The 22192-nt window shown below is 46.3% G+C and overlaps 1 protein-coding gene across 15 annotated transcripts in view; it reads left to right on the top strand.

The window, feature by feature from the left end:
* The first annotated feature begins 2270 nt into the window (after positions 1-2270).
* Positions 2271-22192, top strand: part of LOC120057200 (acetyl-CoA carboxylase-like) — a 51210-nt gene continuing 31288 nt past the window's right edge. For 7 of the 15 annotated variants that reach the window (XM_039005698.1, XM_039005695.1, XM_039005692.1 and 4 more), the window contains exons 1-25: positions 2271-2397; positions 3376-3649; positions 6592-6745; positions 6850-6988; positions 7439-7548; positions 7661-7742; positions 7862-7960; positions 8056-8273; positions 8386-8595; positions 8748-8918; positions 14116-14441; positions 14551-14805; positions 14898-15125; positions 15257-15407; positions 15515-15649; positions 15797-15943; positions 16057-16245; positions 16366-16466; positions 18599-18687; positions 18975-19099; positions 19175-19288; positions 19390-19503; positions 20519-20608; positions 20784-20902; positions 22103-22126. In XM_039005698.1, the coding sequence (XP_038861626.1) occupies positions 3411-3649; positions 6592-6745; positions 6850-6988; positions 7439-7548; positions 7661-7742; positions 7862-7960; positions 8056-8273; positions 8386-8595; positions 8748-8918; positions 14116-14441; positions 14551-14805; positions 14898-15125; positions 15257-15407; positions 15515-15649; positions 15797-15943; positions 16057-16245; positions 16366-16466; positions 18599-18687; positions 18975-19099; positions 19175-19288; positions 19390-19503; positions 20519-20608; positions 20784-20902; positions 22103-22126 (3629 nt within the window). In that variant the 5' untranslated portion in view covers positions 2271-2397; positions 3376-3410. The remainder of the gene's footprint in view (positions 2398-3375; positions 3650-6591; positions 6746-6849; positions 6989-7438; positions 7549-7660; positions 7743-7861; positions 7961-8055; positions 8274-8385; positions 8596-8747; positions 8919-14115; positions 14442-14550; positions 14806-14897; positions 15126-15256; positions 15408-15514; positions 15650-15796; positions 15944-16056; positions 16246-16365; positions 16467-18598; positions 18688-18974; positions 19100-19174; positions 19289-19389; positions 19504-20518; positions 20609-20783; positions 20903-22102; positions 22127-22192) is intronic. The other 8 variants (XM_039005700.1, XM_039005697.1, XM_039005693.1 and 5 more) reach the window with 4 other exon arrangements.

Here is a 22192-nt window from a genome sequence, read left to right as displayed (position 1 = left end):
TAGTCCTGAGCCATGGTCCTAGGGCTCATGTCCTCCGGGAGGGGAGTGAGAGAGGGGGAGAGAGAGAATTAGAGGGAGCATACTTAAATTCACACAGGACACCAGATAAGACAGGAGAATTACACCAGATATAACAGACTGACCCTAGCCCCCCGGCATAGACTATTTCATCATAGATACTGGAGGCTGAGACAGGGTTGGGTCGGGGGACACTGTGGCCCCTTCTGACGATACCCCCGGACAGGGCCAACCAGGCAGGATATAACCCCACCCACTTTGCCAAAGCACAGTCCCCACACCACTAGAGGGATATCAACAGACCACCAACTTACTACCCTGAGACAAGGCTGAGTATAGCCCACAAAGATCTCCTCCACTGCACAAGCCCGAGGGAGCGCAAAACCAGACAGCAAGATCACGTCTGTGACTAAACCCACTCAAGTGACGCACCCCTCCTAGGGACGGCATGGAAGAGCACTAGTAAGTCAGTGACTCAGCACCGTAATAGGGTAAGAGGCAGATTCTAGCAAGATTCTAGCAGCTGTGTTTAGCACAAATTGAAATTTATTTAGTGCTTTATATTGGTAGCCAGAGAGTAGATCATTGCAGTAGTCTAATTAGAAGTGACAAAAGCATGGATTAGTTTTTCTGCATCATTTTTGGACAAAACATTTCTGTTTTGTTAAATGTTACAAAGATGGAAAAAAGCTGTCCTTTAAATATTATTGATATGTTAGTCAAAAGAGAGATCATTGTCCAGAGTAACGCCAAAGTCCTTCACAGTTTTATTTGAGACAACTGTACAACCATCAAGATGATTTGTCAGATGCAACAGCGGATCTCTTTGTTTCTTGGGACCTAGAACAAGCATCTCTGTTTTAAAAGTAAAACATTTGCCGCCATCCACTTCCTTATGTCTGAAACACAGGCTTCCAGGGTAGGCAATTTTGGGGTTTCACCATGTTTCATCGAAATGTATAGCTGTGTGTCGTCGTCCGTCCGTATAGCAGTGAAAGTTGACATTGTGTTTCCGAATGACATCACCAAGAGGTAGAATATATAGTGAAAACAATAGTTGTCCTAGCTTAGTAGAACCCCCTCCCTCAGTTTAGACAGGGCTAGGGGGTTGACTGAGGAACAACTGATTCGGAGAAAGTGTCAGTCCTGCTGCCTCCCCAAAACCCATCAGGTTATACTTGAAGGACCTGTTTTAAACATGGACTCATTTCAACCTATTCCGTCTCCATTGTGAGTCTGCGTTGAGATAAATAGCTCCAAATAACAACAAGAAGGCCTATTTATAATCAAAATTATAACAATCATGTCAGACAGACATACAGACTGCTTTAACGGTTTCACTCAGTAACATGATGGGGAACAGGAAAAAGTTACTGATCAAGCAGACAGACAAGGTATTGCAGACTGTCTGTAATTCGCCCAATTGGCGTTAGATCTGATCTTACCACATCTCTGGCAGCTCTGGGTAAGTCGTAAGGGTCAAGGCTACACGTTTACTGGGGACACAGGGGCCTTTGACCAGCCAAACTGTGGTGCATCAGCCAGGTGATGGTCCAAAGTACAGTTCAGGTTCTGTATAATGAGTAGGACAGTCAGGTTTGGGTGTGGGTGGGGATCCAGTTGCAAAAGGGAAATCTCCTAAATAATCCGCCCTACATTAGAGCTTGATTTGTTCTTTTAAAAGGAAAAGAAACACATATTGCCTGTTGTTCTGAAGTAAAAGTAAAAGTTGTTCAAAATATATATCGTAAAGTAAAGTACAGATAACCCAAAAAACGACTGAAGTAATAGTTTAAAGTATTTTTACTTCAGTACTTTACGCCACTGCTAAATGGTGTGTACTGCTAAATGGTGTGTATGCTGTTATGCAATGTCTTGTACTTGGTATGGTTCCTGGTACGTTACACATCATACCCTGTGTTTTTTCTTTTATTTTTGTTAAATCAGAATAGTCTGGAAACTATTGTATGATCAGAAATTACTCTGCCAGCCTGCCAGGGAGGATAGGTTTGAACAGATCAGGCCATACTGGACCAAACACGTGGGATGGTAGAAATGTTTTCTTATTGGGCACACCTCCTCCCAGTCAATTCCAGTTTTGGCTCTTTCTGCCCGCCTCGGATATTTTCGGGCAATCCGATTGGTCCGCTACTGCAACACAGCCAAGGTCAGAGGTGGATGGCCAAAAGTAACCCATCTTCGCATCATACCACTCCCTACTGTTAAATGCGCCTCTTGTAGTCACATTAGCTCATCATAATGTGTTTTTTTGTCATCACCGGTTGGAAAGACATGTCTGAAACCAGAGTGAATTAAATAAGTCACCACCAATCCTTTGGGATCAACGATTCAGGATTGCTTATCGGTTTATTTCTCACGGTGAGTACTGAGTCTTAACCGTTAGCTTGCTAGCGTAGCTAGGTGATAAGCTAATTAGCTACACTGACTGTAAGTTACAGTAACGTTAGCAGACCGGTATCTTGCTAGCTAGCTGTCCGACACCTCACATGCTGTTGTAATAACTTAGCCAACGTTAACAAGATACCGGTCTGTCTTTCTAGCTAACTACCTAGATAGCCAGAAACTATTTGTGAAACCTCCCTGCTCATTCACATCGACTAGAGTTCTATTGAGACTAACGAGTGTTTTTTGATTTATATGATTTTGGTTAGCCATAACGCGACACAGCATTACTAGCATGATTTGATTTAACTTGCTTGTTCGACATTGGATTCCCATCCATAAGATAAACCAGTTTTGGACCAGGGTGCGGGGCGACATTTGTTTCCTATCGTTATCATTAGAGCCTATCATTATCATGTGGGGTACGTCTATGTTCAGTGCTGTTCGCTGCATTGTTGGGCTTGTTTTTCAGGTCCAGCAAGCAACTAAAACTAATGCTGGCAAGGTGTGTCTGTCTTGTTCTAGTTTCTCTGCTCGTGCACAGTTGTAGTTTTAAGAAAATTATACCCTCGCAAAGACTAGCAAATAGCGAGGCAGACCATGCCTTTCAAACCAGTGGTTTTGGATTGAAGTTTGTTGTAACTATATGTGTATGTATGTATGTATAAATAAATAAATATATATTACAGTTACAGTAAGCATTTTATTTAAGGAGGATGGGGAGGTAATGCCCTCTGTACCATTATTTTGCAATGTCTTGCGATATGAATGCAGGGTCAACATAATTTTTGTGAAACTCCTCTCACTGACGCAATCTGACAAACAGCAGCCAATGCCAGGACGGCCTGGTGTCATCACGCTGTGGCCCTGACTTACTTGAGGACTCAGCGCTATCTCCAGCTTTATAAATACTTGTGGTTTTGACTCTCCTCATCCACTCATTTCCCTCCACAGTGTTCGCAGCCTGCCAACGCGGTGACGGTCCAGCCATGGCACAGCAGGACGCGCCTGCCAATAAGGCTGCTGCCCCGAACCTTGCTGCGCTGCACTCCAACTTCATCATCGGCTCTGTGTCGGAGGAGAACTCTGAGGATGAGATCCTGGGAAAGCCAGACCTGACGCTGGGCCTGGAGGAGAAGGAGCACTCCATATCCCCCACTTCTAGCCTCAGCTCAGAGAACAGCACCTACGAGATGGGCTTCGACCACATCGACGGCCCCCACATGAGGTCAGAACCCGGGCTTTTCTCTCTGGTTTGTGTTCCCTGAGCCTCTCTGTTTGTGTTGTGTATCCAGGCATGGCAACCACACAGAGGTGTTTAATCATAGCATCTATACTGAGGTTACCAGTATCTCAATGCCTTATACAAAATGGTACTGCACAGTTTTTTTTGCCGCAACAATCTGGCCCCAGTTGTATGGGATGGAGAAACCTCCAATACAGATATCAGACGAGTCTGGGGGGGAGTATTCTGAAATGGCAGCAGCAGGAGAAGACTGGGTTCAGTGATCTCCCCCTGGCGGGCCTCCCTTGCTTCTCTGCTGTGGGTGGGTGGTGTGTGTGAAAAACGTGGCCAGGCCAGCTTCACACCATGCCTGCTTGCTATAGAGGAGCTGTGTGTTCTGGATGGACTGCCCTCCCTGCTGCTGTCCCATTGCCAACAACCTCAGCTCTGAGCCCTGAGCTCTCCCTGGAGCCTGGCCTCACCAGCTCTCCTTTGTATTCAGTGGCTCTTTTTACAGCCACTGGGACTAGGCTCTAGAGAATGGACATTGTGAATACAGATGTGTGGCGATATATAAGACTTGATTTGTATGAATAACTGGCAGATATGGTGCTGGCCAGAAGAATATGTAAACATTCGTACACATACAGTAGGCTCAGGCTATTCATTTAGAATGGTGTTCAGATTTGTTTCTCAGTCTTTCTTGTTGCGAACTCTGTGTTTCGTATGTAGGCTATTCTAGTGATTTTTGGTTCAACTATATGCCTGCCACAGGTTTGGGCTGTTGTTGGAATTGAATAGTTGTAACAGACTGACGTGAGAGTCAGGCCTACTACAGTCAGTCTAGCAGTAGGGTTTTAGTGTTGTGGTGGGCCAGAATACTGACGAAGAAGTAAATATCTGTCTCCAATTCCACTCACACTGCTGTTCACCTGTCAGCTAACTCTTTCCACACACCTGGCACTACTTTCCAAAGCCATGATTGGGAAATAGCGGTGTACAGTACACACTCTTATATTAGCTGATGGGGCAATCATTCCGTGGCATGATAGAAAGAACTTGATATCTGAATCACATTCCAATAGTTAAGTATAACCAAACATCATGCTCAGGTATTTACCTCCAGTCTATATGGGATTGTCTGAGGTTGCAGGCTGTTATGATATACCTTTCTGACAGAGATAGAGGGAAAGGTTTTTCATGATCCTCTTTTAGCACCTCACGTTTCAGTGATTAGTTTCACAGCTCTCTACAGCTGACCTGTCCTGTGTGCTTGAGTATGTGATGGGGAGGGTTGATGATGAAACCGGAATTACTGGCAGAGCCCGCAGCTCTCTCCCATAGGACAAGGGGGAGCTCAGATGGTGGGAAGTGCCCTTCTCTGGGAGCTTCTTTCTCTGGGGCTTCATTCAGAGGCTTCTGTCTGTGTGTCTGTAGCATGCCATCATGATGCAACAGTGCAGTGTCAGGCCACAGCAGCCGGCCGAACGCACACTGAGGGGTTCTGTCCCTGACACACCCTCCTGGGTGACTGGATCCATCCTCCCACTGGCTCTCTCTGAGGGTGAAACCTAGTTTAGGTGCCCTATTTTTTTCACCCCTGAGGAAAAACTTGCAGGTTGCCCTAGCCTGTTAATAACATGTTAGGATTGAGCTCCTCCTGCGACTGGTTGGTGATGGTGTGCTGTTCCTTTTTTTTTTAGTCGTGGAAGATCTAATTGTGTACAGTTCAGAAAAACGAGAGAACATTTAGTCTTCTCCTCAGGGGCAGATATGCCTACTCAGTTAAAGACAAGGACATTGATTTCAAGTATTTTTTTTACTGTAGGTAGAGTAGACTGTTTACATTGATCCATGATGGTTCTCTCCCTTGATGTGACCATTAGAGCACTAGTTTTAGCAGTGTCTTGATATTAGTAAGCAGTTATGTTTTGAGGAGGAAAAATGTTCTGCCTTGGCCAGTGTCCACCACACAGTCTAATCTAATCACAGTAGCTCTTTTATCATCGCAGCTTTGTTATTTTTTTGTGTTAGGTTGCGCCTACCCAACATTTTCCAGGAATAGGCTTGTCTTGTGTTACTATGCGTATCCAGAGTATTTTCAGATTTCTTTATCAACGAATGCAGCAAAAAGTAGTGTAAATGTAAAATGCACATAAAATCAATAGTGTAATATTTGGATTCAGTCTTGTCAGTAGAACTGTTGTGTACTCAACTTTGGTCTAATCATTTTGCCATTATCCAGGCTGTATCACAACCGGCTGTGATTGGGAGTCCCATAGGGCGGCGCACAATTGGCCCAGCGTCGCCTGGGTTAGGGTTTGGACGGGGTAGGCAGTCCATTGTAAATAAGAATTTTTTCTCAACTGACTTGCCTAGTTAAATAAAGGTTAAATAAGAAATGTATACAATTATCTCAACTGTTCCTTTTCAATTGCTACTGTGGTTATGCTTTTCATGTTTCCTCTGTAAGAAACATTTAAATGTAGCCCTATCCATTTAGGCCAATTCCCAGGAGTGTGAAGGGTTAAAAGACAGCTGAAAGCTCAGTCAGCCTACAAGGTCACAAAGATCTCTATTGGTGTTTTTCCTGGCCGAAGAAGGCTTACGCTTCAATTAGACTTGGTGTAAAAAGACGCTGCAACTGCACTCCACGCACGTGCTGATGGCACGGCTGGTGTAACATCTCTGATGGATCACAGTGACTGTTTCACCAGCGCTGGTCTTGAGCTACGTGTGCGCTATGCTTACGCTACGTGTCAAGTGTAGTTTGGGCCGTTACCCTTATGCTTGTTGTGTATGTTGACTGTAGCATGAACTTTCACGTCTTCTTATTATAGAAGTTATTATGGATGAATGTAAAATAATATGTTGATGACAAATGCTGGGGGATCGTGACCCCCCCCCCACCAACCTTACACTACGGTGTTCTCTTCATGCTGAAGTAATTTCAGTTGTTCACACAGACCGAGCATGTCTGGGCTGCACCTGGTCAAGCAGGGCCGAGACCGGCGTCGCATCGACCTGCAGAGAGATTTCACCGTGGCCTCCCCTGCCGAGTTTGTTACCCGCTTTGGTGGGAATAAGGTCATCGAGAAGGTAAGGCCAGGGCTTCTTTAGCTTCTAGGGCCTGGTTTTACCATATTTTTGACATACAGTCATTTCAGAGGCTAGTCCCCCGCTCACATCTCTTCCCATCTCAGGTCCTCATTGCCAACAACGGCATCGCAGCGGTCAAATGCATGCGCTCCATCCGCCGCTGGGCTTACGAGATGTTTCGCAACGAGCGCGCCATCCGCTTTGTCGTCATGGTAACCCCTGAGGACCTGAAGGCCAACGCAGGTGAGCTTTACATTACGGTATCATCACAACTAGTAACAGCGGAGTAGCCGTGTCTCTCTATTCTCTACCCAGCCCCTCTAACTTTGCTTAATGACCTAGAGAGAGACAGGACAAAACTCCAGCCAGTCTAATGTGTTTAAACAAGCAGACCCACTAGGCTTCCAAGAATGGACCAGAGCAGGATGTCTGTTGGTTTAAACCTGCACTGCACTGAACAGGCAACCCTGACCTAGTTCAGCAGAAAGGGCTTTGTCTGATTGTGTAGAAAATAATGGCTTTCTCAAAATGCTATCATGTGTAAATGGTTTGACACTTGTGGTGATGTTTTAGATGTGATGATAGCAAGCTAATATTTAGAGATGAAAGATGAGATGAAATGTTGGACTGTTATACATGCTATTTTATGGGCAGAGCAGAGCTAAACAGTTTTCACCCCACTATCTTCTACAGAGTACATAAAGATGGCCGACCACTATGTGCCTGTGCCAGGAGGGACCAATAACAACAACTATGCCAATGTGGAGCTCATTCTGGACATTGCCAAGCGTATACCTGTGCAGGTACTCCTAAACATCCATTTATTTAGGCCTAGAGTAGACTTTCTTCTAAATAGTGATTGAACTCTCTTGTAACCTGTATTTGAACTTGTTGTGTTTGTAATGATTTCTCCAGGCTGTATGGGCTGGGTGGGGTCACGCCTCAGAGAATCCCAAACTGCCAGAGCTGCTCATGAAGAATGGCATTGCCTTCATGGGTAAGACTGTGTTTCCTACTATCTCCTCTCCACTGAGTCTTCCAGCCACACACAGAGCCATGGATACTGCTTTTAGCCCCTCTGTTCTGTAAAATGATGTGTTCTGTGCCTACTTCCAGGTCCTCCTAGCCAGGCCATGTGGGCACTAGGGGACAAGATCGCTTCATCCATCGTGGCTCAGACAGCTGGCATCCCAACCCTGCCCTGGAGTGGAGCAGGTATGTCTGTACCGTTGAATACTCTGGATGGCTTTGAAGTAAGTGTGTTGTCAGAGACTGATCCCATGGTGTGTGTGTGTGTGTGTGTGTCTCAGGGCTAACAGTAGAGTGGTCAGAGAGCGACCAGAAGAAGAGGATCATCAACGTTCCCCCAGATCTGTATGAGCTGGGCTGCATCCATGATGTGGAGGCAGGACTGAAAGCTGCGGAGGTGGTGGGCTACCCCGTGATGGTGAAGGCCTCCGAGGGAGGTGGAGGAAAGGGCATCCGCAAAGTCAACTGTGCTGATGACTTCCCCAACCTCTTCAGACAGGTGAGGTCCAGTCTAATTCCAGTATCACTATATGGTTATGATGGGCTGAAAGACATGTTCAGTATGATTTAGATTCTGACTAACCCATCATGCTCCCTTCTCCTTGGCTCAGGTCCAGACAGAGGTTCCGGGCTCACCCATCTTCGTGATGCAGCTGGCCAAACACGCTCGTCACCTGGAGGTCCAGCTCCTGGCCGACCAGTACGGCAATGCCATCTCCCTGTTCGGCAGGGACTGCTCTGTACAGCGGCGACACCAGAAGATCATAGAGGAGGCGCCCGCCACCATCTCCACCTCAGACGTGTTTGAGGACATGGAGAGGGTATGGCACAATTTGTGCTATTGGATGGAGACATTACCATTGAGAGGAGCCATGTCAATGTGTTGAAATTTGAGAGGGACTATGGCCAGATGGACTCGTTGCTCTGTGGTTAATTTGCCAAGTTGTGACTGTGTCTGTTCCTCACTCCTCAGTGTGCGGTGAAGCTGGCTAAGATGGTGGGCTATGTCAGTGCTGGCACAGTGGAGTATCTCTACAGCCAAGATGGCAGCTTCTACTTCCTAGAACTCAACCCTCGTCTGCAGGTGGAGCACCCCTGTACTGAGATGGTGGCCGACGTCAACCTGCCTGCTGCACAGCTGCAGGTCAGTTTCAGCAGCAATGTGTGTCCAGCTCCTATTCAGTCTGTGTCGTACGTCTCTGTTGTGTAGGCACACCTCGCTGCTCTCGATGGTTAGTTTCATCCCGGGCCTCTGTCTCCATGGTAACTGGTTAGGTTGGAGTGAGCTAATGTGCAGAAACATGAAAAATCCACCCCTCCCTCTTCCTCCTCCTCACCACCCCTCTGGGGGTGTTCCAGACACCTCCAGCATCAGTGGTGGTGGTGTGTCACGTGTCCACTCAGCAGTATGTTGGTCAGTGGTGGGTCACGTGTCCACTCAGCAGTATGTTGGTCAGTGGTGGGTCACGTGTCCACTCAGCAGTATGTTGGTCAGTGGTGGGTCACGTGTCCACTCAGCAGTATGTTGGTCAGTGGTGGGTCACGTGTCCACTCAGCAGTATGTAGGTCTGTGGTGGGTCACGTGTCCACTCAGCAGTATGTAGGTCTGTGGTGGGTCACGTGTCCACTCAGCAGTATGTAGGTCTGTGGTGGGTCACGTGTCCACTCAGCAGTATGTTGGTCAGTGGTGGGTCACGTGTCCACTCAGCAGTATGTTGGTCAGTGGTGGGTCACGTGTCCACTCAGCAGTATGTTGGTCAGTGGTGGGTCACGTGTCCACTCAGCAGTATGTTGGTCTGTGGTGGGTCACGTGTCCACTCAGCAGTATGTTGGTCAGTGGTGGGTCACGTGTCCACTCAGCAGTATGTTGGTCAGTGGTGGGTCACGTGTCCACTCAGCAGTATGTTGGTCTGTGGTGGGTCACGTGTCCACTCAGCAGTATGTTGGTCAGTGGTGGGTCACGTGTCCACTCAGCAGTATGTAGGTCTGTGGTGGGTCACGTGTCCACTCAGCAGTATGTTGGTCTGTGGTGGGTCACGTGTCCACTCAGCAGTATGTAGGTCTGTGGTGGGTCACGTGTCCACTCAGCAGTATGTTGGTCAGTGGTGGGTCACGTGTCCACTCAGCAGTATGTTGGTCAGTGGTGGGTCACGTGTCCACTCAGCAGTATGTTGGTCAGTGGTGGGTCACGTGTCCACTCAGCAGTATGTAGGTCTGTGGTGGGTCACGTGTCCACTCAGCAGTATGTTGGTCAGTGGTGGGTCACGTGTCCACTCAGCAGTATGTTGGTCAGTGGTGGGTCACGTGTCCACTCAGCAGTATGTTGGTCAGTGGTGGGTCACGTGTCCACTCAGCAGTATGTTGGTCAGTGGTGGGTCACGTGTCCACTCAGCAGTATGTAGGTCTGTGGTGGGTCACGTGTCCACTCAGCAGTATGTTGGTCAGTGGTGGGTCACGTGTCCACTCAGCAGTATGTTGGTCAGTGGTGGGTCACGTGTCCACTCAGCAGTATGTAGGTCTGTGGTGGGTCACGTGTCCACTCAGCAGTATGTTGGTCAGTGGTGGGTCACGTGTCCACTCAGCAGTATGTAGGTCTGTGGTGGGTCACGTGTCCACTCAGCAGTATGTTGGTCTGTGGTGGGTCACGTGTCCACTCAGCAGTATGTTGGTCAGTGGTGGGTCACGTGTCCACTCAGCAGTATGTTGGTCAGTGGTGGGTCACGTGTCCACTCAGCAGTATGTAGGTCTGTGGTGGGTCACGTGTCCACTCAGCAGTATGTTGGTCAGTGGTGGGTCACGTGTCCACTCAGCAGTATGTAGGTCTGTGGTGGGTCACGTGTCCACTCAGCAGTATGTAGGTCTGTGGTGGGTCACGTGTCCACTCAGCAGTATGTTGGTCAGTGGTGGGCGTTCAAGCTGAAGGACAGACCGACAGAGCTGCTGCTGTAGGGGAGGGATATACACTCTGTCCACCTATCCGCAGCGTTGACACTGTCTAATCTCACTGGGCAGGAAGGATCAGACGGACAACAGTGGGATACAACAAGCTGTGATTCCTCTCAGTGAGATAAACAAAGGTTTCTCAAAAGCATCTTAAAGGCCCAGTGCAGTCAAAAATGGGATTTACTGTGTTTTTATATATATTTCCACACTATGAGGTTTGAATAATACTGTGAAATTGTGAAAATTATGATAATGCACATTTTTTTGGCTCCCGAGTGGTGCAGTGGTCTAAGGCATTGCATCTCAATGCTAGAGGTGTCACTACAGACCCTGGTTCGATTCCAGGCTGTATCACAACTGGCCGTGATTGGGTGTCCCATAGGGCGGCGCACAATTGGCCCTGCATCATCCGGGTTAGGGTTTGGCCGGGGTGGGCTGTCATTGTAAAAAATAATTTGTTCTTAACTGACTTGCCTAGTTAAATAAAAATTCAATGGTGTAAGAGCTGTTTTGACATTTTCACGCTCAACTGTTTCCCATGTGTATCAAGAATGGTCCACCACCCAAAGGACATCCAGCCAACGTGACACAACTGTGGGAAACATTGGAGTCAACATGGGCCAGCATCCCTGTGGAATGCTTTCAACACCTTGTAGATTCCCATGCGTCAACGAATTGTGGCTTTTCTGAGTGGATCAAATGGGGGTGCAACTCAATATCAGGAAGGTGTTCTTAATGTTTTGTACACTCAGTGTATTTAAATCATATTGAAATACATTTCATGTCCAATCAATTGAGTTATATTTTGCTACTTTCAGTTTATTATTTTTTTGCCTGAATTTATTTAATGATGTGTAACAACGTCTGTGCAATGATGTGACATCTGTGGTTTAGTGTATTATTATTGGGTAAACATAATAAGCCGCCTCAGACTATTTGTAGCCATCGGTGGTAATATCTCTATAGGAGCTGATCCATCGTCAGTATCGACACATGGTTTAACGACACATTTAGCAAACTTTCTCTCTGCGTGGTGTTCTGGGGAAAGCATGTCACAACTTCTGCCTTAGGAACGATAATGCATCATTAAACAACTCTTAAGCCTAAGTTCCATCGCTATCGGGAAACTGGGCCTTGGTCAGGAAGAGGAGAAAGTTAATAACCGTGTTCTAAGTGAGAGAGAAATATCATTCAAGACCCAATGTTCTTCTATAGTCAGCCAATTAAAACCCTAGCAACCATTTTTATTATTAGATTTTTTTAGGGGGTGGATCAGCTTTAATATTGCAGATGGTAGCTTCCATCAATGTAATTGTCTGCATCATTTCCCATCCCCCATATATTTTTGGGTAAATATACATTGCCAAGAGTGCGCAAAGCTGTCATCAAGCCAAAGGGTGGCTATTGTTGTTTAACACTTTTTATTTTGGTTACTACATGATTCCATATGTGTTATTTCATGGTTTTGATGTCTTCACTATTATTCTACAATGTAGAAAATAATAAAAAATTAAGAAAAACCCTATATATATATATATACTCAGCAAAAAAAGAAACGTCCTCTCACTGTCAACTGCGTTTATTTTAACTTAACATGTGTAAATATTTATATGAACATAACAAGATTCAACAACTGAGACAAAAATGGAACAAGTTCCACAGACATGTGACTAACAGAAATGGAATAATGTGTCAAAATGAGGGTCAAAATCAAAAGTAACAGTCAATCTGGTGTGGCCACCAGCTGCATTAGTACTGCAGTGCATCTCCTCCTCATGGACTGCATCAGGTTTGCCATTTTTTTTCTGTGAGATGTTACCCCACTCTTCCACCAAGGCACCTTCAAGTTTCTGGATATTTATGGGGGGAATGGCCCTCACCCTCCGATCCAACAGGTCCCAGACGTGCTCAATGGGATTAAGATCCGGGCTCTTCGCTGGCCAGAACACTGACATTCCTGTCTTGCAGGTAATCACGCACAGAACGAGCAGTATGGCTGGTGGTATTGTCAAGCTGGAGGGTCATGTCAGGATGAGCCTGGAGGAAGGGTACCACATGAGGGAGGAGGATGTCTTCCCTGTAACGCACAGCATTGAGATTGCCTGCAATGACAACAAGCTCAGTCCGATGATGGTGTGACACACTGCTCCAGACCATGACGGACCCTCCACCTCCAAATCGATCCCGCTCCAGAGTACAGGCCTCGGTGTAATGCTCATTCCTTCGACGATAAACGCGAATCCGACCATCACCCCTGGTGAGACAAAACCGCAACTCATCGGCGAAGAGCACTTTTTGCCAGTCCTGTCTGGTCCAGCGACGGTGGGTTTGTGCCCATAGGTGATGTTGTTGCCGGTGATGTCTGGTGAGGACCTGCCTTACAACAGGCCTACAAGCCCTCAGTCCAGCCTCTCTCAGCCTATTGCGGACAGTCTGAGCACTGATGGAGGGATTGTGCGTTCCTGGTGTAACTCGGGCAGTTGTTGTTGCCATCCTGTACCTGTCCCGCAGATGTGATGTTCGGATGCACCAATCCTGTGCAGGTGTTGTTACACGTGGTCTGCCACTGCGAGGATGATCAGCTTTCCGTCCTGTCTCTCTGTAGCGCTGTCTTAGGCATATCACAGTACGGACATTGCAATTTATTGCCCTGGCCACATCTGCAGTCCTCATGCCTCCTTGCAGCATGCCTAAGGCACATTCACACAGATGAGCAGGGACCCTGGGCATCTTTCTTTTGTTGTTTTTCAGAGTCCGTAGAAACGCCTCTTTAGTGTCCTAAGTTTTCATAACTGTGACCTTAATTGCCTACCGTCTGTAAGCTGTTAGTGTCTTAATGACCGTTCCACAGGTGCAAGTTCATGAATTGTTTATGGTTCATTGAACAAGCATGGGAAACAGTGTTTAAACCCTTTACAATGAAGATCTGTGAAGTTATTTGGATTTTTACGAATTATTTTTGAAAGACAGGGTCCTGAAAAGGGGACATTTTATTTTTGTTTGTGTGTGTGTCTAGCTATCCATCTTTTTTTTTTAAATAGATTTTCCTCTTACCCTACCACCCAATAATTGGACTAAACTAATGGACAACAACACTTAGGCATCTTCTTCCAGTTTATACATACTATATACATTTTACAGGCACAGTATATTTTACAATAGTTATCTTTGTTTGTTTTTAATCCCACCCTTAAAAACACATTTATTGTTATTATTCAGTATTTCCAGGAAATGAAAGGGTGTTAGTGAAGATTCAAACTGAGCACATTCTTGATTTCAATTACAGGATAAACATTGGACCAGAAGTGCATTAGTGAATTTTATAATTATTTTAAAGACTCATTCGTTTAACAGGAACTTCCTTCTACTACAGACCGGAACTGTTTCTTCTTCCTCAGATTTCCATGGGGATTCCCCTTCACCGTATCAAGGACATCAGATTGATGTATGGTGTCCAGCCCTGGGGAGACTCTATGATTGACTTTGAGGGTCTGTCCACGGCCCCCTCCCCACGGGGACATGTCATCGCTGCACGCATCACCAGTGAGAACCCTGATGAAGGTTTCAAGCCGAGCTCGGGCACAGTGCAGGAGCTGAACTTCCGCAGTAACAAGAATGTGTGGGGATACTTCAGTGTGGCCGCGGCCGGAGGCCTGCATGAGTTTGCAGACTCCCAGTTTGGCCACTGCTTCTCCTGGGGAGAGAACCGAGAGGAGGCCATCTCGTGAGTACACACACTAGGGAAAAAATCATGTAAAGTTAATTGTGTTTTGTGTGTGTGTTGTCAGTAAGACCCAATGATGTGTGGTAACACCTCTCCTGTGTGTGTTCAGTAACATGGTGGTGGCCCTGAAGGAGCTGTCGATCAGAGGAGACTTCAGGACCACAGTGGAGTACCTCATCAAGCTGCTGGAGACTGAGAGCTTCCAGCACAACACCATCGACACAGGCTGGCTGGACAGGCTCATCTCCGAGAAGATGCAGGCGGAGCGTCCTGACACCATGCTGGGCATAGTGAGCGGGGCACTCCACGTGGCTGATGTCAACCTGAGGAACAGTGTCTCCAACTTCCTGCACTCTCTAGAAAGGTCAACACTATTTTAAACATTTTAAGAACACACACACACACACACACACCATCTCACTCTCCTCTCTTCTCCTCCTCTCTCCCCCTCTACAGAGGCCAGGTGCTGCCCGCGCACACTCTTCTCAACACAGTTGAGGTGGAATTGATCTATGAGGGTACTAAGTATTGTCTGAAGGTGACGCGTCAGTCCCCCAACTCTTACGTGGTCATCATGAACAGCACCTCTGCCGAGGTGGACGTCCATCGCCTCAGCGACGGGGGCCTGTTGCTCTCCTACGACGGCAGCAGCTACACCACCTACATGAAGGAGGAGGTGGACCGGTAGGATGGATGGATGGAAGGAAAGAAAGATGGATAGACAGAATACATGCATTCTTTATTTAAAGGAATGTTGAGAGGTTAGCTTGGGGTTGATTTGGGCAATGGACTAAAAGAGATTCTTTCCCCGCCAGGTACCGCATCACCATTGGGAACAAGACGTGTGTGTTTGAGAAGGAGAACGACCCGTCGCTGCTTCGCTCGCTCTCAGCAGGGAAACTCATCCAGTACACCGTGGAGGACGGGGGGCACGTGTTCTCTGGCCAGTGTTACGCTGAGATAGAGGTGTGTGTGTGTGTGTGTGTGTGTGTGTGTGATATAGTTGTGGCCATGGTCACACACTCCGTTAGTAGAGCAAGCAGCCATGTAAACCGCGTGTATAACTGTGTCAGGTGATGAAGATGGTGATGACTCTGACGGCGCTGGAGTCTGGCTGTATCCACTATGTGAAGAGGCCCGGTGCTGTGCTGGAGCCTGGCTGTGTCATCGCCAAGCTGCAGTTAGATGATCCTAGCAGAGTCCAACAGGTCAGTAAGGGACGGTGTGTCTGACACTGGGGAATTTAGCGATTTTTAGACTAAATATGCTCCTTGTATTTTGTAATGGAAACGTGGATAGCTATACAGTACGTTTTGATGCAGGACTAAAAGTATGTTGTAACGTGTGTGTCTCAGGCGGAGTTGTACCACGGGGCGCTACCCGTCATCCAGGCGGTGGCATTGAGAGGAGAGAAGCTCCACAGGGTCTTCCACAGCACCCTGGACCACCTTGTGCACGTCATGAATGGCTTCTGCCTGCCTGAACTCTTTTTCAGTGGGAAGGTAAGTGGTCCATCACAGCACACACAACAATCTACAAACAAAAGATGGCAGTATTCTGTGTTCGTACGTTAATCAATATCAGTTGGTAATATTGTGAATGTGTGTTTCCCCAGCTAAAAGAATGGGTGGAGACGCTGATGAAGACTCTCCGGGACCCCTCTCTGCCTCTGTTGGAGCTGCAGGACATTATGACCAGTGTGTCAGGCCGGATCCCCCTCGCTGTGGAGAAATGCATCAAGAAGGAGATGGCCCAGTACGCCAGCAACATTACCTCAGTGCTCTGCCAGTTCCCCAGCCAGCAGGTACACACACACACACACACTGTATTATTCAGGTTGGTTATTGTATTATTTATGGTTCTGTGGAGTTGATATGCAGAGTTCATTAGGAATACACCTGACTGATTTTGCCTGTTCTTCCAGATTGCCAACATCCTGGACAGTCATGCTGCCACTCTGAACAGGAAGTCAGAAAGAGAGGTGTTCTTCATGAACACTCAGAGCATCGTACAGCTGGTGCAGAGGTGAGTCCTGCTCTCAGCTTCAGGGCTTTAAATGACCTGATACAGCTGAAGTCGGAAGTTTACATACACTTAGGTTGCCGTCATTAAAACTTGTTTTTCACTATAGTTTTGGCATGTCGGTTAGGACATCTACTTTGTGCATATGACACAAGTAATTTTTCCAACAATTGTTTACAGACAGATTATTTCACTTATAAATCACTGTATCACAATTCCGGTGGGTCAGAAGTTTATATACACTAAGTTGACTGTGCCTTTAAACAGCTTGGAAAATTCCAGAAAATTATGTCATGGCTGTAGAAGCCTTTGATAAGTTAATTGACATAATTTGAGTCAATTGGAGATGTACCTGTGGATGTATTTCAAGGCCTACCTTCAAACTCAGTGCCTCTTTGCTTGACATCATGCGGAAAATCAAAAGAAATCAGCCAAGACCTCAGAAAAAAATTGTAGACCTCCACAAGTCTGGTTCATCCTTGGGAGCAATTTCCAAACGCCTGAAAGTACCACGTTCATCTGTACAAACAATAGTACGCAAGTATATAAACACCATGGGACCATGCAGCCGTCATACCGCTCAGGAAGGAGCTGCGTTCTGTCTCCTAGAGATGAAAGTACTTTGGTGCGAAAAGCCCCGTGTGGCTCAGTTGGTAGAGCATGGCGCTTGCAACGCCAGGGTTGTGGGTTCGATTCCCACGGGGGGCCAGTACAAAAAAAGTATGAATGTATGTACTTGTAAGTCGCTCTGGATAAGAGCGTCTGCTAAATGACTTAAATGTAAATGTAAATGTAAAAGTGCACATCAATACCAGAACAACAGCAAAGGACCTTGTGAAGATGCTGGAGGAAACCGGTACAAAAGTATCTATTTCAACAGTAAAACGAGTCCTATATCGACATATCCTGAATGGCCGCTCAGCAAGGAAGAAGCCACTGCTCCAAAACCGCCATAAAAAAGCCAGACTACGGTTTGCAACTGCACATGGGGACAAAGATCGTACATTTGGAGAAATGTCCTCTGGCCTGATTTAAACAAAAATAGAACAATTTGACCATAATGACCATTGTTATGTTTGGAGGAAAAAGGGGAAGCTTGCCAGCTGAAGAACACCATCCCAACCGTTAAGCACAGGGGTGGCAGCATGATGTTGTGGGGGTGCATTGCTGCAGGAGGGACTGGTGCACTTCACTTCACACTCATGGCATCATGAGGTAGGAAAATGATGTGGATATATTGAAGCAACATCTCAAGACATCAGTCAGGAAGTTAAAGCTTGGTCAAATGGGTCTTCCAAATGGACAATGACCCCAAGCATACTTCCAAAGTTGTGGCAAAATGGCTTAAGGACAACAAAGTCTAGGTATTGGAGTGGCCATCACAAAGCCCTGACCCCAATCCTATAGAACATTTGTGGGCAGAACTGAAAAAGCGTGTGTGATTCACCCAGCTTATTGTGGGAAGCTTGTGGAAGGCTACCCGAAATGTTTGACCCAAGTTAAACAATTTAAAGGCAATGCTACCAAATACTAATTGAGTGTATGTAAACTTCTGACCCACTGGGAATGTGATGAAAGAAGTAAAAGCTGAAATAAATAATTCTCTCCGGTATTATTCTGACATTTCACATTCTTAAAATAAAGTGGTGATCCTAACTGACCTAAGACAGGGAATTTTACTGGGATTAAATGTCAGGAATTGTGAAACTGAGTTCAAATGTATTTGGCTAAGGTGTATGTAAACTTCCGACTTCAACTGTACCTAGCAACCCATACGCACACAAACATGATTCTAAAGACACGTACTGATTCATACTGATACTGATTCATACTATACTGATTCATACATTCATACTGATACTGATTCATACATTCATACTGATACTGATTCATACATTCATACTGATACTGATTCATACATTCATACTGATACTGATTCATACATTCATACTGATACTGATTCATACATTCATACCGATACTGATTCATACATTCATACTGATACTGATTCATACATTCATACTGATACTGATTCATACATTCATACTATACTGATTCATACATTCATACTGATACTGATTCATACATTCATACTGATATTGTCACTGACCATGACATTTTGTCTCTCTGCCCAGGTACCGCAGTGGCATCCGTGGTCACATGAAGGCCGTGGTGATGGACTTGCTTAGGCAGTACCTCAAAGTAGAGGTCCAGTTCCAGAATGGTGAGGAACATTGGACTCTACTGCTGGCATTAACAGGCTATGTAAAGCAATGGGTTTTCCTGAGTTGGTATAGGGGAAATGGAAAGGATTAGCCTTTGATTATTAGTCCTGCCTGTCTTTGATTTATGAATAGGATTCAATGGTCTTCTCAGGACTGCACTTGCTCTATTTGTCCACATGAGGGTACTGTTACACAACAAACTTTTAATTTGCACCTTCCTTTGAGCTCCGGTTGATTTGATTTCTCCTCTGAATCCTGTATACTGTGTGTGTGTGTGTGATTCCAGGACACTACGACAAGTGTGTGTTCACACTGCGTGAGGAGAACAAGAGCGACATGGCCAACGTGTTAAACTACATCTTCTCACACGCCCAGGTCACCAAGAAGAACCTCCTGGTCACGATGCTCATTGTAAGTCCTTCCCTCTTTAGAAATACATTTGTAATGTGTGTTAGACAGAGTTGACTGTGTTCTCCCTGTGTGTAGGACCAGCTGTGTGGTCGTGACCCCACCCTGACTGACGAGCTGATGGCCATTCTGACAGAGCTCACCCAGCTCAGCAAGACCACCAACGCCAAGGTGGCACTGCGTGCCCGCCAGGTCCGTAATGCATCACTTCCTGTATCTCTAAATGTTCTCTTGTTTTAGATTGCTCAGGCTTAGTGTTGTCATCTTCTCACTCCCCTCTGTCTCCTCCTCAGGTGCTGATCGCCTCCCACCTCCCCTCCTACGAGCTCCGCCACAACCAGGTGGAGTCCATCTTCCTCTCTGCCATCGACATGTACGGGCACCAGTTCTGCATCGAGAACCTGCAGGTAGGGACCATGGCCGTTGTTGACTTTTTACTGCCATTGCTGGAGGCCATTCAGACACTCAATGAAGTAGAAAGCTTTTCAAACCACATTTTATTAGGCACATACACATATTTATCAGATGTTTTTGCGGTGTAGCGAAATGCTTGTGTTCCTAGCTCCCAACAGTGCAGTAGTATCTAACAATTCACAACAATACACACAAATCTAATGTAAAATAATGGAATTAAGAAATATATAAATATTAGGATGAGCAATGTTGCCGTGGCGTTGACTAAAATAGAATAGAATAAAGGGGCCTCCCGATAGGCTCAGTGGTCAGAGGCACTGCATCGCAGTGCTATCTGTGCCACTAGAGATTCTGGGTTCGAGTCCAGGCTCTGTCGCAGCCAGCCGCGAGCACGGGAGAGCCATGGGGCGGCGCACAATTGGCCCAGCGTCATCCGGGTTAGGGGAGGGTTTGGCCTGCAGGGATGTTCCTTTCCCATCGTCTCTAGCCACTCCTGTGGCGTGCCGGGCGCATTGCACGCTGACACGGTCGTCAGGTGTACGGTGATTCCTGCGACACATTGGTGCGGCTGGCTTCCGGGTTAAGCAAGCAGTGTGTCAAGAAGCAGTGCGGCTTGGTTGGGTTGTGTTTTGGAGGACGCGCGGCTCTCGACCGTCGCCTCTCCCGAGTCCGTACGGGAGTTGCAGCGATGGGACAAGACTGTAACTACTAATTAGATATCACGAAATTGGGGAGAAATAGGGGTAAACAAAACAAAAATGAACAGTAGAATACAGTATATACATATGAAATGAGTAAAGCAGTATGTAAACATTATTAAAATGACTAGTGTTCCATTATTAAAGTGACCAGTGATTCCATGTCTAAGAATATAGGGCAGCAGCCTCTAAGGTGCAGGGTTGAGTAACCGGTTGGTAGCCGGCTAGTGATGGCTATTTGACAGTGGAATGAGATCACAAGGATATTTCTCTGCACTTTCATGATTCTGAATTCTCTCTCCTTTGGTAGAAACTGATCCTGTCCGAGACGTCCATCTTTGATGTGCTGCCTAACTTCTTCTACCACAGTAACCAGGTGGTCAGGATGGCTGCCCTAGAGGTGAGAGGAAGGAGACAGTGTTTTTTCTGCATTCAAAGTCACAATAGCTTGTTGCCCAGGCATTTGAACAGCTTTTGACACTGTACAAAGAGTGACATTTCATGGTAGAGGGAAAACTCCTCCACTGTATCCAGATCTCTACCCTGTTCTAACTCCCTTGTGTTCCCCATCCCAGGTGTACGTACGTAGAGCCTACATCGCCTACGAGCTCAACAGCGTCCAACACAGACAGCTAAAGGACAACACCTGCATCGTAGAATTCCAGTTCATGCTGCCTACCTCCCACCCCAACAGGTACACACACACACACTCTGCTGCATGGTACCCTGGTGGAGATGTGGTGTTGCTCCTATATATACTGGTCTAGGGCCAGTTGTTATTCAAAGCTGAGAATGCTTAATAGCAGGACTGGAGTAGGGAGGCTTGATCTATAGTCAGGTGTCTTATAGAACCATCCCCTTCCCCTAATAAGAGAGATGAGAGCTGACAGAGACAAGAGTGTGTAAGGTTCTGTATAAGGACAGTACTGTCTTTCATTATCTCCTGAACGGTCCAGTTCTCATCCACGGTAACATGGTTATTTTATCCCCCCACCACTGTTCACCCCCTGAAAAATACTCCTCGTGTGCAAAAGCAGGTATTCTGTGAGAGTACAAATACTTTCCCTGGTTTACCAAGAATGTGTGAGTGGAAACTAGCTAGTCTCTTGTCAGCAAAGTCCCACTTTTGTTGATCTCTCTCTCTCTCTGGTCTGTCCTCTGGATGACTGCAAGATTGTTTTCAACTTTCTGAAGATATGTCACATCTATTTCAGTAACACACAAGCAGAGAGAAACTCTGGACTTGTACTGTACATAGGCAATTCAACAGTAACCAAGTGATGCTGAGACTTCGATTTTTCACTTTGAAATGTATGTCTAACAAAAACCATTGATTTGCAAAGTTAAACCATTGACTGCTGTGCTCAGATTGTTGCATGCGACTGGTTTATCCCGCTTAAAATGTTTTACCCATTTGCATTAACCAGGCTTGATTGGCTTCCTCATTGGAACGAAGCATGTCCCCCACCTCAGGAATGAACCAATACGAAAGAATAGGCCTCTAGGAAGGCATAGAACTATTGTGGAATTTTTAGAGGAGCAGTCATAGAGTTTAACATGGGTGTTTGAGACGGTACATGTGATGTATGACAGTGCCCTAAGGTGTCACCACTGACGTCTTGCTAGAAAAGGGACGTGCTCTGACGATCTTCCAGCCCTTGTGCTGCCACTTGTTCGTTCATGAAGCCCTTGAGAAGGCAACAAGAAGTCCTACTTCACGAGACATTTTGATTTATTAGGTTGTCAAGAGTAACAAAATGTACCACATGAGACAGCAGAGAATCGAATCCATAATATGTAGTCTCAAGCTTTTTTATGATTCACACACACTCTTCTGACTGCTTCCTCCTCCTGATGTCTGCGTAACTAACCAGTCAGTGTTGTCTGATTGCAGAGGTAACATCCCAACTCTAAACAGGTACAGTACACTTTCTTCTTCTTGCAGCCATTATGTAGACCTGTAGAAGCTGTAGACTAGAAAGTG

Source organism: Salvelinus namaycush, chromosome 12 (genome assembly GCF_016432855.1).
Source record: "Salvelinus namaycush isolate Seneca chromosome 12, SaNama_1.0, whole genome shotgun sequence".
In the NCBI taxonomy this organism is placed as follows: domain Eukaryota; kingdom Metazoa; phylum Chordata; class Actinopteri; order Salmoniformes; family Salmonidae; genus Salvelinus; species Salvelinus namaycush.
This window is presented reverse-complemented; position numbering and strand designations above follow the sequence as displayed.